Source organism: Schistocerca piceifrons, chromosome X (assembly GCF_021461385.2).
Source record: "Schistocerca piceifrons isolate TAMUIC-IGC-003096 chromosome X, iqSchPice1.1, whole genome shotgun sequence".
Taxonomy (NCBI): domain Eukaryota; kingdom Metazoa; phylum Arthropoda; class Insecta; order Orthoptera; family Acrididae; genus Schistocerca; species Schistocerca piceifrons.
Window position 1 is genome coordinate 899008890 of NC_060149.1, and position 12371 is coordinate 899021260.

At 44.7% G+C, this 12371-nt stretch overlaps 1 protein-coding gene across 1 annotated transcript in view; it reads right to left on the reverse strand.

Annotated features, from left to right (window-relative positions):
• The window catches only part of LOC124721206, a 1098625-nt gene that overhangs the window by 617559 nt on the left and 468695 nt on the right, over positions 1-12371 (reverse strand). Inside the window, exon 3 of the mRNA XM_047246056.1 lies at positions 128-265. Coding sequence (XP_047102012.1) covers positions 128-265 — 138 coding nt within the window. The remainder of the gene's footprint in view (positions 1-127; positions 266-12371) is intronic.

A 12371-nucleotide genomic window follows, 5' to 3' on the forward strand; every position in this document is an offset into this window, starting at 1 on the left:
TGACAGATTCTCCTCCGTGGTGGGTGCTTGTAAGAATTAGATTACTGAAGAATCGTCGCACTGAGTGTATATGGACTCCGGTTAGTAGGAAGTGAACGAATGTGGGGTGGAAGAAGAATGTACTTACCGGCCGCAAGCTTGGCGATGTACTCCGGGTTCTCGACGATGTAGTCGAGGCCGATGCGCGAGTCCATGGCCATCTCTGGGCGAGTGCGGCTGCGCGCACCCGGGGGCACAGGGGGCCGCCTGCAGCGAGACCCCCCACCTGAAACCCAATACACCGCTGCTTTACTTTTATTTTCACTTTGTCACTGGACACGCTTCCTGTCATTATAGTTGTCATAGTTCATGAAAGGCGCGTACGTCAAAAATGTACGACGTGTGATCAAAAAGTAAAGGCAGTTCTCGTTTTTCTTAAAGTATCTTCATTCATTCGTCGATATCAAATTTTTCCCCTTCAAAGTAATCCCCCTCAGATATAGTGCACTTGGGCGAGCGCTTTTTCCAATCTCGGAAGCACTTCTGGAACTCACTTTTCGTACCGGTGTTCTGTTTTTACCTCATCAAAGGTGCCAAAACGACGTACTTTCGCGGTTCTATTCCGCCTTGGGCTCTCTGTGTATCAGCACTCGGATTGGTACACTCAAAAGCAGAGTACTGTGCGCCTGTCTGGCTTAATAGGCCACACGTAAAAAAGATAGATGTACAACTTAACGAGGCCATGCGCATTGTTAGTGGGTCAATACGATCTACTCCCACATACTGGCTACCTATCTTGAGCCACATTCCACATTCTGATATCAGACGGAAGAGCGCACTACTACCAGAAGATTGCTAATAACACTGACCTTCCGACAGTGGTTCAAATGGCTCTGAGCACTATGGGACTTAACATCTGTGGTCATCAGTCCCCTAGAACTTAGAACTACTTAAACCTAATTAACCTAAGGACATCACACACATCCATGCCCGAGGCAGGATTCGAACCTGCGACCGTAGCAGTCGTGCGGTTCCGGACTGAGCGCCTAGAACCGCTAGACCACCGCGGCCGGCTTCCGACAGTGGACGACGTATTCCCCGCGGAGCGAAAATGACTAACATCAAAACATTTCACTTTAATCACAGCCAGGACTCTCATGGAAACTGAATTCAATCCACTCGATGAATGGAAACGCTGCTGGCAGCAAAACTGTTCCCCACAATGCCCCACAATGCCTCAAGCTGCCTCGCATCCAGAAGAAATCCCTGGATTCGACCAGCCTCGGGCAATTTGGACTATCTTGAACCGCATCGGAATGGGCCACGGACGAAGTGCAGACACTCTCTACAAGTGGGGCAAATCATCATCACCATCGTGTGACTGCGGTGGGAAACGACAGACAGCTGCTCGTGTTGTATCGACATGTCCCGCACGTGCCTACTAGGGTCCTTTCGAAGATTTCCTCACAGTGACGAGTGATGTTGTAAAAGACATTGATATCCATTTATAGCGCTTGTTATTTGTGTCATTTTACGCTGGAGAGTTGTGCTTAAGTGTTCATATGTAGTAATTTGCACTCTTAATACATGTATTGCCATACCATAAAACAAACTCTGCTTCGGGAATAGAAAGTAACAGGCGACCTTGTCTGGTGAATACGGTGGCTGAGGTGACATAATGGTTTTGTTTTTGCCAAAAAATAACGAACAGGCATTCAGATGTGAGTAGGAGTGTTATAGTGACGCAATTTCCACGAGTAGTTTTGCCGCAGTTCTGGTCATTTTCTTCAGAATGCGTCACGCAAGCGGCGCATAACTGTCAGGTAGTATTTCTTATTTACCGTAGGACCGTAACATAACGATACACTATCCCACTGTAGTTGAAGAAAACACTGTAAAGATCTTTCATATGTGGTAAAACGTGTCAAAATTTTTCGGCCCTGGCTCTTCAGGTGCAGATAATTACAATTACGGCTTTTCCCTCCAGAACCTAAGATGCTTTCTCTGTGACCCTGTAAATACCAGAGCTAAACAATGTAGAACAACGTACGTTACAATCGTAGCATTCTGTATTACTTCATTTCCTTATTTATAACATTTCAAAATTGTAAGTCGATTTTAGATGACATGTCAATCATAGATGTTCTTATCTCTATTTAGTGAACGTGTTTTCAGTTATGTTTTGAACATTGTCCCGCAACACTTTACTAACTAATGTTTTTAGAGAGTAAATTTATATGGAGTATGTCGTTCTTCTTTTCAAACATTCACAAACCCATTTATTCTTTCCCTATTGTCTTTTGGGTATGCAGTTGTAGTAATTAAAGTAGGCTCAAATGCAGTGATAAAAAAGAAATGATTAGCTTACATTCCCATTCTCTTTACACCGTTCCTTTCTTGTTGCTCCCATGTCGATGGACTGTTTCTATCGCAATCAGTAAGCATGAAAGGAAGCTACTGTACAGACAGAGGAATCTATATTTATACTTGGCAGAACTAATTACATACTGACATAATCATCGGTATTGCTTTTGTTTCCCAAAAGTTATAAATATTTCGATTTCGGAAAAGAAGCTCTGTATTTGCCCAAGATGTCGAAGAAGAAGGTGCCTTACGTACAGCGGTTTGAAAGCGGACAGAGGTAATGCGGGGAAGGGCGTCCCTTACCTGAGGGATCGCTACTCATGCTATCTGACGAAGGGGCAAGTGTGGCAAATGTCCGGCGTGGCAAATGTCTGGCATTCAACACACCACATCTATCTCCACTAACATAAGAAAATGGCAAGGAAAAAGGTCACTTGGGCTACCTCCACTAACCCAAGTCATCCAACCACCACCTCTTCCTAGGAATTGGTGGGAAAAGTACTCGGCCTGTGTTGGATAGGATGGACGTAAGTATTTGTTTTGCATGCAGTCTTTATTTGAACAATTAGAGGCATTACCGCCATCAAGTGTGTTCACCATGGGGTCCAGAGTCCAACTGACCTAGTACACAGTACTGCAACCAGAGGGCGCTGTCGCCCCTCCCATAGCGTAATCCAAGATGGTGGTCTGGAGGGGGGGGGGGAATGGTGGGTCACTCCGCTGCCGACGGCATGTGAAAGTCACGTCTACAGTTAAAGTTCTTCGAGTGTTATGCTGACGTCACATGTCTATCTACATAAGCACCACGTCATCCTCTGGTCCATGCGCAAGTGTCTTTACCGTTGCTAACGCAATACCTGTGGATACTGACGTCACAGTTCGCGCTATAGAAATCTGTTCCAGTCCTTCCCAGAATAGCACAGGGTGCTTTGTTCCTAGCATTCGTAATGGGACATGCAAGCTGCGTCTATCAATGCGTGCAAAACCTGTGGATACTGATGTAACAGTTCGCACTATAGAAATCTGTCCGACTGCTTTCTCTCCATCACGATCCTAACGGGACATGCGAGACGCGTCTAGCCCTCGCGATAGAAACCTGTGGATACTGACGCCACCTAATAGGACCTGTTTACGAAAATAGCCCAGAATAACACTGATTGCATTGTTCGTGAGGGTCCTGACGAGGCATCACGTGTTACCCTTCCTGGGAATCCCAATATCCTGCTTTCAACATACGTCTCAGAAACGGTAAACGTCTCACTGCTAAAAGTCTTCATCATTTGCGAAAACGCAGTTAACCATAAAACCAAATTGTTAGTCAGAGAGAGAGAGAGAGAGAGAGAGAGAGAGAGAGAGAGAGAGAGAGAGAGAGAGAGAGACGATGGTCGGATCAAGCCCTTCCAGAAATAATAAATGACATTTGGAGCTTCTCATTGGCTGTACATTCAAATGAAGCTCTCTCATTGGTCGCCTCGGTCTATATAAGAAACCACAACCAACTTCCATCGTCCTCAGTCCGCTGCTGTCCGCCTTGTTGTGCATTCCATCATGTCTGTGTGTGTTTCCTAGTTCTTTTCTCTCCGCAATATGAAGAGAGGTAGCTGCAGCAACACCTCAAAGTGTAGTGGCAAGAGGCTTAGGAGTCCGCAGCTCGTGGTCGTGCGGTAGCGTTCTCGCTTCCCACGCCCGGGTTCCCGGGTTCAATTCCCGGCGGGTCAGGGATTTTCTCTGCCTCGTGATGACTGGGTGTTGTGTGATGTCCTTAGGTTAGTTAGGTTTAAGTAGTTCTAAGTTCTAGGGGACTAATGACCATAGATGTTAAGTCCCATAGTGCTCAGAGCCATTTTTTAGAGGCTTAGAGTTCTGGAGACAGGATTACCAAGTGAGTAAATAATTTCTATCGAGTGTAAATTTTCGTGTGTACGTTAAATTCACGTTATTAACTCCGTCTTCTTGTTACAGTAAAACTCCAGGATTTTGTCTTGGAGTGTGAGGAGAGACAGGAGGGGGCTGGACTGCAACAGACCCCGGAAGTCCAGCCTCCTGTGTTGGGTTCACAGCCAGAACTGCCTTGTGAGTAAAATTTTCATTGTAATTTGTTCTTGTTGCGATCGAAAATTTTCTTATTTCATACTTCTTTTTTTATAGATCATTTGAAGGAAATGCAAATTGTGCTGGAGGCAGAGCTGGGGGCTGAAAACAATTATCTACTACAGCAGCAGAAATGCTAAGTGGAACGCTCCCCAGCTGTGGATAACCGACAACAGCACCAACATAAGTATAGAAAAAAAATATCCATATGTGATCTTTCAGTGTAACTCGACATTCAAAATAAATAAAATTGTCTCGTCCTGTTACAGGAACAGCTCTAGAGGACTTGGATTTGTTGGACAGCAGCTGGAGGCTGTTCATCGCCAGATGCAGGAACAGCCTCCAGCAAATAATGAGATGCCCAAGCAGCATACTTGTAAGTTAAAAAAAAATTACATGCCACTAGTAGTAGTGGCAGTAGTATAGAAAGTTTTCTTTTCTGTAACAAATCGATTTATATATCTTGTTTGTTGTTGTTGTTATTGTTGTAGGCGAGACAGACGAGGACTGACAAAGGCGCTCAGATCTGGCTCTACTAGATGATTAATATGTCGACTTTTTTGAGGATGCGGTGGAGTCGCCCAACCATGTGTTTATGTCCTGGAACCAGAGCGCAAAAAGTAATTACTCACTCTGCTTGTAATCACGTGATCGTCACAATTCTTTCTTTCACTGAGCCAGCAACGGTAAACAGTGTACTTAACTATCATTTATTTTCTCTCTTCTTCTACAGCGGTAGCGTCTCAACACGGTGTGGCGCGCATACCGGTGGCGGCAAAACCCTGTTCCTCACCAAAGCGGTGCCCGGTAAGCCACACCCCGCCTATAAGGGCGTGTCTAGTCGCCGCGCGGGAAGTGGGCGCTGCCGCCCCCGCCGCCGCCGCCGTCGCCGCCTCCGCAGCGTCGCTCTGGCGTCCATGGGCCGCCCTCCCTCACACTAGCGAGTTAGGGCTGCAGCAACCAGGCTGCTCGCAGCGGCCCGATTCCGCAGTCTCCTCCTCCTCCGCCGTCCCGTCCTCACCAATCACGTGTGGTACAGCACACAGCCGGCCGGCCGGGGTGGCATCTTTCGCAACGCCTTCAGGTGACATCCAACTTCGCGGTGGGCAGTGGTCATAATGTTTTGGCTTATCAGTGTATTTGTCCTGAGATAAAGCTATAACAAGCATTGGAAGTTTATCTAGGCTGCTGGCTTCTGGCTGTTCTTGTGCGATTCGCAGATATTTATACGTAATTCAGGAGGTCTTTCACCGTCTAGCGGCCCCAGTTACCATTTCTTGTAAGGTAAATAGCGGGGTGACCGTGGAGACTAGTGACGAAGCAGTGTATCGTATGGTGAGGAAGTTTCTACAATTCGGGCCGCGTTATGTCTCCTTATGGCACAGCCCTAACAGTTTGATGATGACACGGCAAGAAGTCGTCGTCCACAACTTGTTAGGGGTAAATGCGGCTGTTGAGAGTACGCGCAGTTCATGCCAGCTGTACCCAGAGGCGTCTGCTGTACGTTCAGAACGTGACCCTGGTCCGTCAGCTCCGCCGGCATAAACACACGCAGAAAGCCACTCGGAGAGCTTTGCCATGTCTTCTCCTCGAACTTGGAATACAATGACGGCCATACATCCATCCGATGATCTTAGCATCCTTGTGTACGAACAGCAGGCTCATTGGCGTGCACTTCCGGTTGTCATTGGCGATCTTAACATAATTATGGCCAATTTGAACAGTACCATGTGTCTACACGAAGTCTGGTTCTTCAAGATTTTTCCGTACCCGTGCGCGTAAAAAAATGAAAGTTTACATTATGACTTGGACGAAAATTAAATGTGTATTGAATACATTCTTAAGCACGGTTTTCTGACAGAAAAGGTTACAACACAACTCTACATCGATGTATTGTTTTCTGTAGCATTGAGTTATAACCGAATAAGGCCTCACTTCTTGGTTTGCACGCTCTGAAGTCTATAGGACCTGGATCACCTCTGTCTCCACATTACGAGCACGGATGGATAATGAATTGGCATTTTCTGTAGGCGTAGGATAGCACATAGTCGATGTTTACCAGTTCGTGTTGGTAGTTATTGCGAATGCATATCCTGGGAGGCATTACAGTATTTTGGATCTCGCACCAAGCAGTATGAAAATTTATGTTAGTTAGCATGTTCATTAGTCAGTGATATGTAACGTACCTCATGTGAACGATTTTTTTATTGAAATGATGTGAAATGCGTCTGTTTACAGAATATGTTTGCAAAGTAAATTTTAATATTAAAGACCGTGTCAGTTGTCAGTCCTACTCAAGCAATTACACTTAAAAACAAGTTTGTTTATACAAGCTGCCGGTTTGAAATAAAAATTCATCTATAGACTAGAAGGACTTGCCCAGAAGAAATGATTAGATTTATAACTTGCTTTGTTACCTGTGGGGCATTTTACGGTATTGGAAAAATGATCAAATATTTTTGTTGATGCATATTGAACTCGGTTCTGTGACACTGCCAGCGTTGGTAATGGGTAAAAATTCAGTTTTTCTTCTAGTGTTGGAGGTATGAACGTCGCTATTCTTTTCAAATTATAATGGATTATTTAAGACGAATTTCACTAGCGAATATGCAGGCTCTCTCTCCTAAGAGCCGTCACAGTCATTTCCTCTGACGCTTCGGCAGATATTCACAATTTCATTTTTGCGACGTGTAGCTGGAGTGACCCCAGTTAAATGCAGCTCATCACGTCTTTCATTCGATGCCGAGTGTCAGTGAAGAGCGACGGTTTGTTTCCAGTCACAAACAAAATGATTTTTTGGTAACTTTCTATGGGACCAAAATGCTGAGGACATCGGTCATGATATTTTTTTATCTAGAATTTTACGCGCCAGTTCGATACACCGGTCCCAAACTAGCCTAGTGAGCTATTCGTTTCACCGATATGTATTAAAAGGAACAGTAAAACAAGAAGTATAACAAGGATTGCAGCATCGACTGAGCAGCACTGCTGCATGGCGCTGGAGACGGCAGTGTTGCTGTTGGAGCATTCGTTATTTTTCCTGTTTTTATGTCGTGTTGATACACAGCGATAAGACGAGTATCACACTAGGCTAATTTGGAACTAGCAGAGGTTGAAAATTCCTCGTCAGTTGTAAATTACTTTATTTTCACACATTATTTTTCGTGTGAAAATAAAGTGATTTACAACTGAAGCTGTATTTTCAACCTCTGCTATAATGCTCAGTTGCGGATGTTCTGCGAACAGGATTGTTTGTAATTTGGACTATTGTCAAAAGGTCACGTAAGATTACGGTTTAAAGATAATTTTGTTATTACCGACAGCAAACCGAGGCTATCCTTTGACACACGGCGCTGCATGAAAGACGTGATTAGCAGTGTTTGTTTGGGCTGACTCCAATTATAAATTGAAAAAACTAAATTTGCGAGTACTTGACGAAACATTTATGGGACATAATCAAGAGGTCGGTTCGTGCACAACATCCTCTATGGGAAACACTTCGCAGTTATGGGTGGTTATAGAGACAGCATGGTTCAATATTTCCGCAGGGGCTTTTAATGCCTTGTTGAGTCCATTCCGCGTCGAGGTGCTGCACTACGCCGGGAAAGAGGAGGTCCTATGCGGTATTAGGAAGTATCAAAATGGTTCAAATGGTTCTGAGCGCTATGGGACTTAACATCTGAGGTCATCAGTCCCCTAGAACTTAGAACTACTTAAACCTAACTAACCTAAGGACATCACACACATCCATGCCCGAGGCAGGATTCGAACCTGCGACCGTAGCAGTCACGTGGTTCCAGACTGAAGTGCCTAGAACCGCACAGTCACACCGGCCGGCTAGGAAGTATCACCACGCCTTTTGTCACCTCACTGTATAGTCGAAAACATGTCAGTGATGTCGAGAAACAAGCGAATTTGCTGGACCTTAATAATCTTTCAGGGTTCTGTGGGACATGTGTAAGACTGAATGTTCAATCTCAGGTTATTGACTCGGTTCCTAAAGAAAATTTACTGGAACTCACTTGAGCAGAAAACCGTTGTCAGTCGTAAGAAGATAAGACGGTAATCCATAAGAAGAGCAGTAGAATGACGTATAGAACTACCGACTTATACTAAGTGATCAAAAGTATCCGGACACCACCAAAAACATACGTTTTTCATATTAGGTGCATTGTGCTACCACCTACTGCCAGATACTCCATATCAGCGACCTCAGTAGTCATTAGACATCGTGAGAGAGCAGAATGGAGCGCTCCTGGGAACTCACGATTCGAAAGTGGTCAGGTGATTGGGTATAACTTGTGTCATACGTCTGTACGCGATATTTCCACACTCCTAAACATCCCTAGGTACACTATTTCCGACGTGATAGTGAAGTGGAAACGTGAAGGGACATGTACAACATAAAAGCATACAGGCCGACCTCATCTATTGGCTGACAGAGAAAAGTGCCCGTCTTCACATAGCATTAAACACAGCCTTTTCTACTGCAGAACTGGCTGAAGCTGCACGACATATAGCCGCGCGGGATTAGCCGAGCGGTCTGAGGCGCTGCAGTCATGGACTGTGCGGCTGGTCCCGGCGGAGGTTCGAGTCCTCCCTCGGGCATGGGTGTGTGTGTTTGCCCTTAGGTTAATTTAGGTTAAGTACTGTGTAAGCTTAAGGACTGATGACCTTAGCAGTTAAGTCCCATAAGATTTCACACACATTTGAACATTTTTTTGCAACACATATAATCTCCGAAAGGCGACACTAACTACGAATATTCGCTATACAAACAATTAGTCACAATAATACGTAATAAAAATAATCCAAAATTGGTGTTAAATAATTTAAACAATGTCGGAAGGAGAAAAAATTGCAGTGACTTAGAAGAAACCACGAGGAGAGTACCACAAGGTTCAGTGTTGAGTCCACTACTATTCCTTATATGTATGTCTGTGAATAATCTTCAATTTGACATTCATCAAGAAAAATTGGTACTTTTTGCAGAGGAGACTCGTGTCATAACAAATCCAATTAGAAATCAAGCAGCAGAAGGAATTGTTAACGCTGTTTTTAAAGAAAATGGGGTGTCCCTAAATTTTGAGAAAACACATTATATTCAGCTCTATACAATAAAAATGTTCAAATGTGTGTGAATTCCTAGGGGAACAAACTGCTGGGGTCATCGGTCCCCAGACTTACACACTACTTAAACTAACTCATGCTAAGAACACACACACACACACACACACACACACACACACACACACACACACACACACACACACCGATGCCCGTGGGAGGGAGGGGCCGCCCAATCCGGGACATGGCGCCTCAAACCGCCACTCCGCGCGGCCTCTATACGATAAATAGTCATATTAAAAAGTAGCACATGAACAGGAGTCAATAAAAAGGTAGAATCCTCCAAATTTGTGATATACATATTGATGAAAACTTTAACTGAAAGAAGCCAATTACTGAGCGACTCAAACAATTAATTTCCACTACTTTTGCTCTTTGTCTAAGTTCTAGTCTTGGAAACAAACGAATCATCCTCGTGACATAAGTTACGTATTTCCACACGATAACGCCTTAGGGAATAATTTTCTGAGGTAACTTATCACTTAGAAATACAACTAGTGGACTGTTTAAATCTTAAAACAAATTTATGGCCTATTTTATTGTTTTAGGATGTAGACAGTCCACTAGGTATATCTAGATTCTCCCATGTTTCGCTGCATATCTGAAGTTGGCCAACGCTGACCGAAACCGGTAGTCTAAGGACTAACAGTTTTGTGGTCATAGATGGCAACAAAACAAATTTATTCTATTCTTCTAAAGACGTTTGAACCGCGACCATGTGAAAGGAAATCAGAAGGTATGAAAGGTATTGCGGTGAGAGGAACACAGCAAAATTCTTCAGTCCACTCAGTGTATGGGGAAGAGTGTAACTGTCGACTTAAATGATTTGCAAAAACAGTAGATTTTGATAAGAATGGGGACCATAGAAACGCGGAGGCTCGCATGCTGCCATCTTTAACAGCCAGAGACAGTGGACGGCGATCAATCCCAGAACTCAGACGTTGTCAGCCTTCCTGATCTGTAAAACGAAACAGGTGCATCTGTGGCGCAGATGACAGTGGTTTATAATGCAGTGAAACACAGAAGTAATTCGGAAAATGAAGGACGTTATACTTTAACGTACCGAGCTGTGTAACTTGTGCATGGACATCTGTAACCGCATCAAATACACTCCTTACCACAGCAGTTCTGTGTGCCCAAAGCAGGACAACACGCTGTAAGGTGGTCAATATATGTAAATACGAGTATATTTCTGAAGCTCGAACAGCTATCTGCCTGAAACTGAAGGAAAGGAGGGAAGATCAGCTATAACGTCTCGTCAGAAACAAGGTCATTAGACACGGAGCACCAGCTTGGATTGTGTCTAGAATGTGGAAGGACTAACCTAAGGACATCACACACATCCATGCCCGAGGCAGGATTCGAACCTGCGACCGTAGCGGTCGCGCGGTTCCAGGCTGAAGCGCCTAGAACCACTCGGCCACTCCGGCCGGCTCCCGAATGGGAGTTCAGTGTCCTAGCCACTGTGCCACCTCACTCGGTGCCTGAAATTGAGCAGAAATCCTCAACACACTTCTTGTTCTAATTAAATATTTCTGTCCGCGATCTGACATGACTGCCTACTTGTCCTGTTTACTGAGCATGTTGACGGTTTGTTCACAGCGTAACCCTTTGCAGTTTGGTGATCACTGCTTTTACAGCTGCATTATGGTTGCTCATTCCCTTTAGCTGTTAACGATAATTTATGACAACTAGAGGTACTTCCGGTTACCTTCGCGTGTCGAGTTTTACATTCAACTGCACAGCTTAGATTGCTGTAGTGAAACACGCAAAATTTTGTGTTACTCTTTTGTTGTCTTGTCTGAGATTGGAAATGGAAGTGGAAGACAGCTGCTTTTATTGAACCTGCAACTTCCGAAGGCACCACAGCCTGTAAGTTGCTGCGATGGTTATCCTCATTCAGCGTCTGGATCTACTCAATAGCGCCCCGTGTCTGCACGTCACAAACATTGCACACAGCTCTGCGGCTATAAACAGGAAGGCATATCGTATTCGGAGACTGAGCGCCTCACGTCTCACAACCACTAAGTGCTATCTCTGCGACTGTTAGAAATCGAACCTGTTGACCTCAGACGGAGCATTAATGCGCCACTGCGGAATAACCGCTTCGACCGTGAAGGTACGGACTGCTACTGCTATTGCGAAGGTGTTAACATGCGTGATGTGTTCTAAAGGCTCGCGCCTAATTACTTCTAATTATGATGGGCCCGGTTAAGTTACTGTTGTGCTTTAGGAACACCTGTCACTGGTCTTCGTGAGGACCTGATTAGTGTATCAGGTTCTCCGCGTTTGGTACAGTGACCTTACTCTCCAAGATCGAGCATGACAGCACGCCACGTCAGAATCTACATCTACATCGATACTCAATAAATCACGCTTAAGTGCCGGCAGAGGGTTCATCGAATTACCTTCACAATAACTCTCTATTATTCCACTCTCTAGCAGCACGCGGAAAAACGAACACCTGTATCTGTCCTTGCGTGTTCTGATTTCCCTTATTTTATTGTGTTGATAATTTCTACCTATGTAGGTCGGCGTCAACAAAATATTTTCGCATTCAGAGGAGAATGCTGGTGATTGAAATTTCGTGAGAAGATCCGTCCGCAACGAGAAACGCTTTTGTTTTGATGATGTCCACCCCAATCCCGTGACACCTTCTCCCATATTTCGTGATAATACAAAATGTACTGCTCTTCTCTGAACTTTCTTGAGGTACTCCGTCAGTCCTATCTGGTAAGGATCCCACACCCCGCAGCAGTACTCCAAATGAGAACTGACAAGCGTAGTGTAGGTAGTCTCTTCGGTAGACC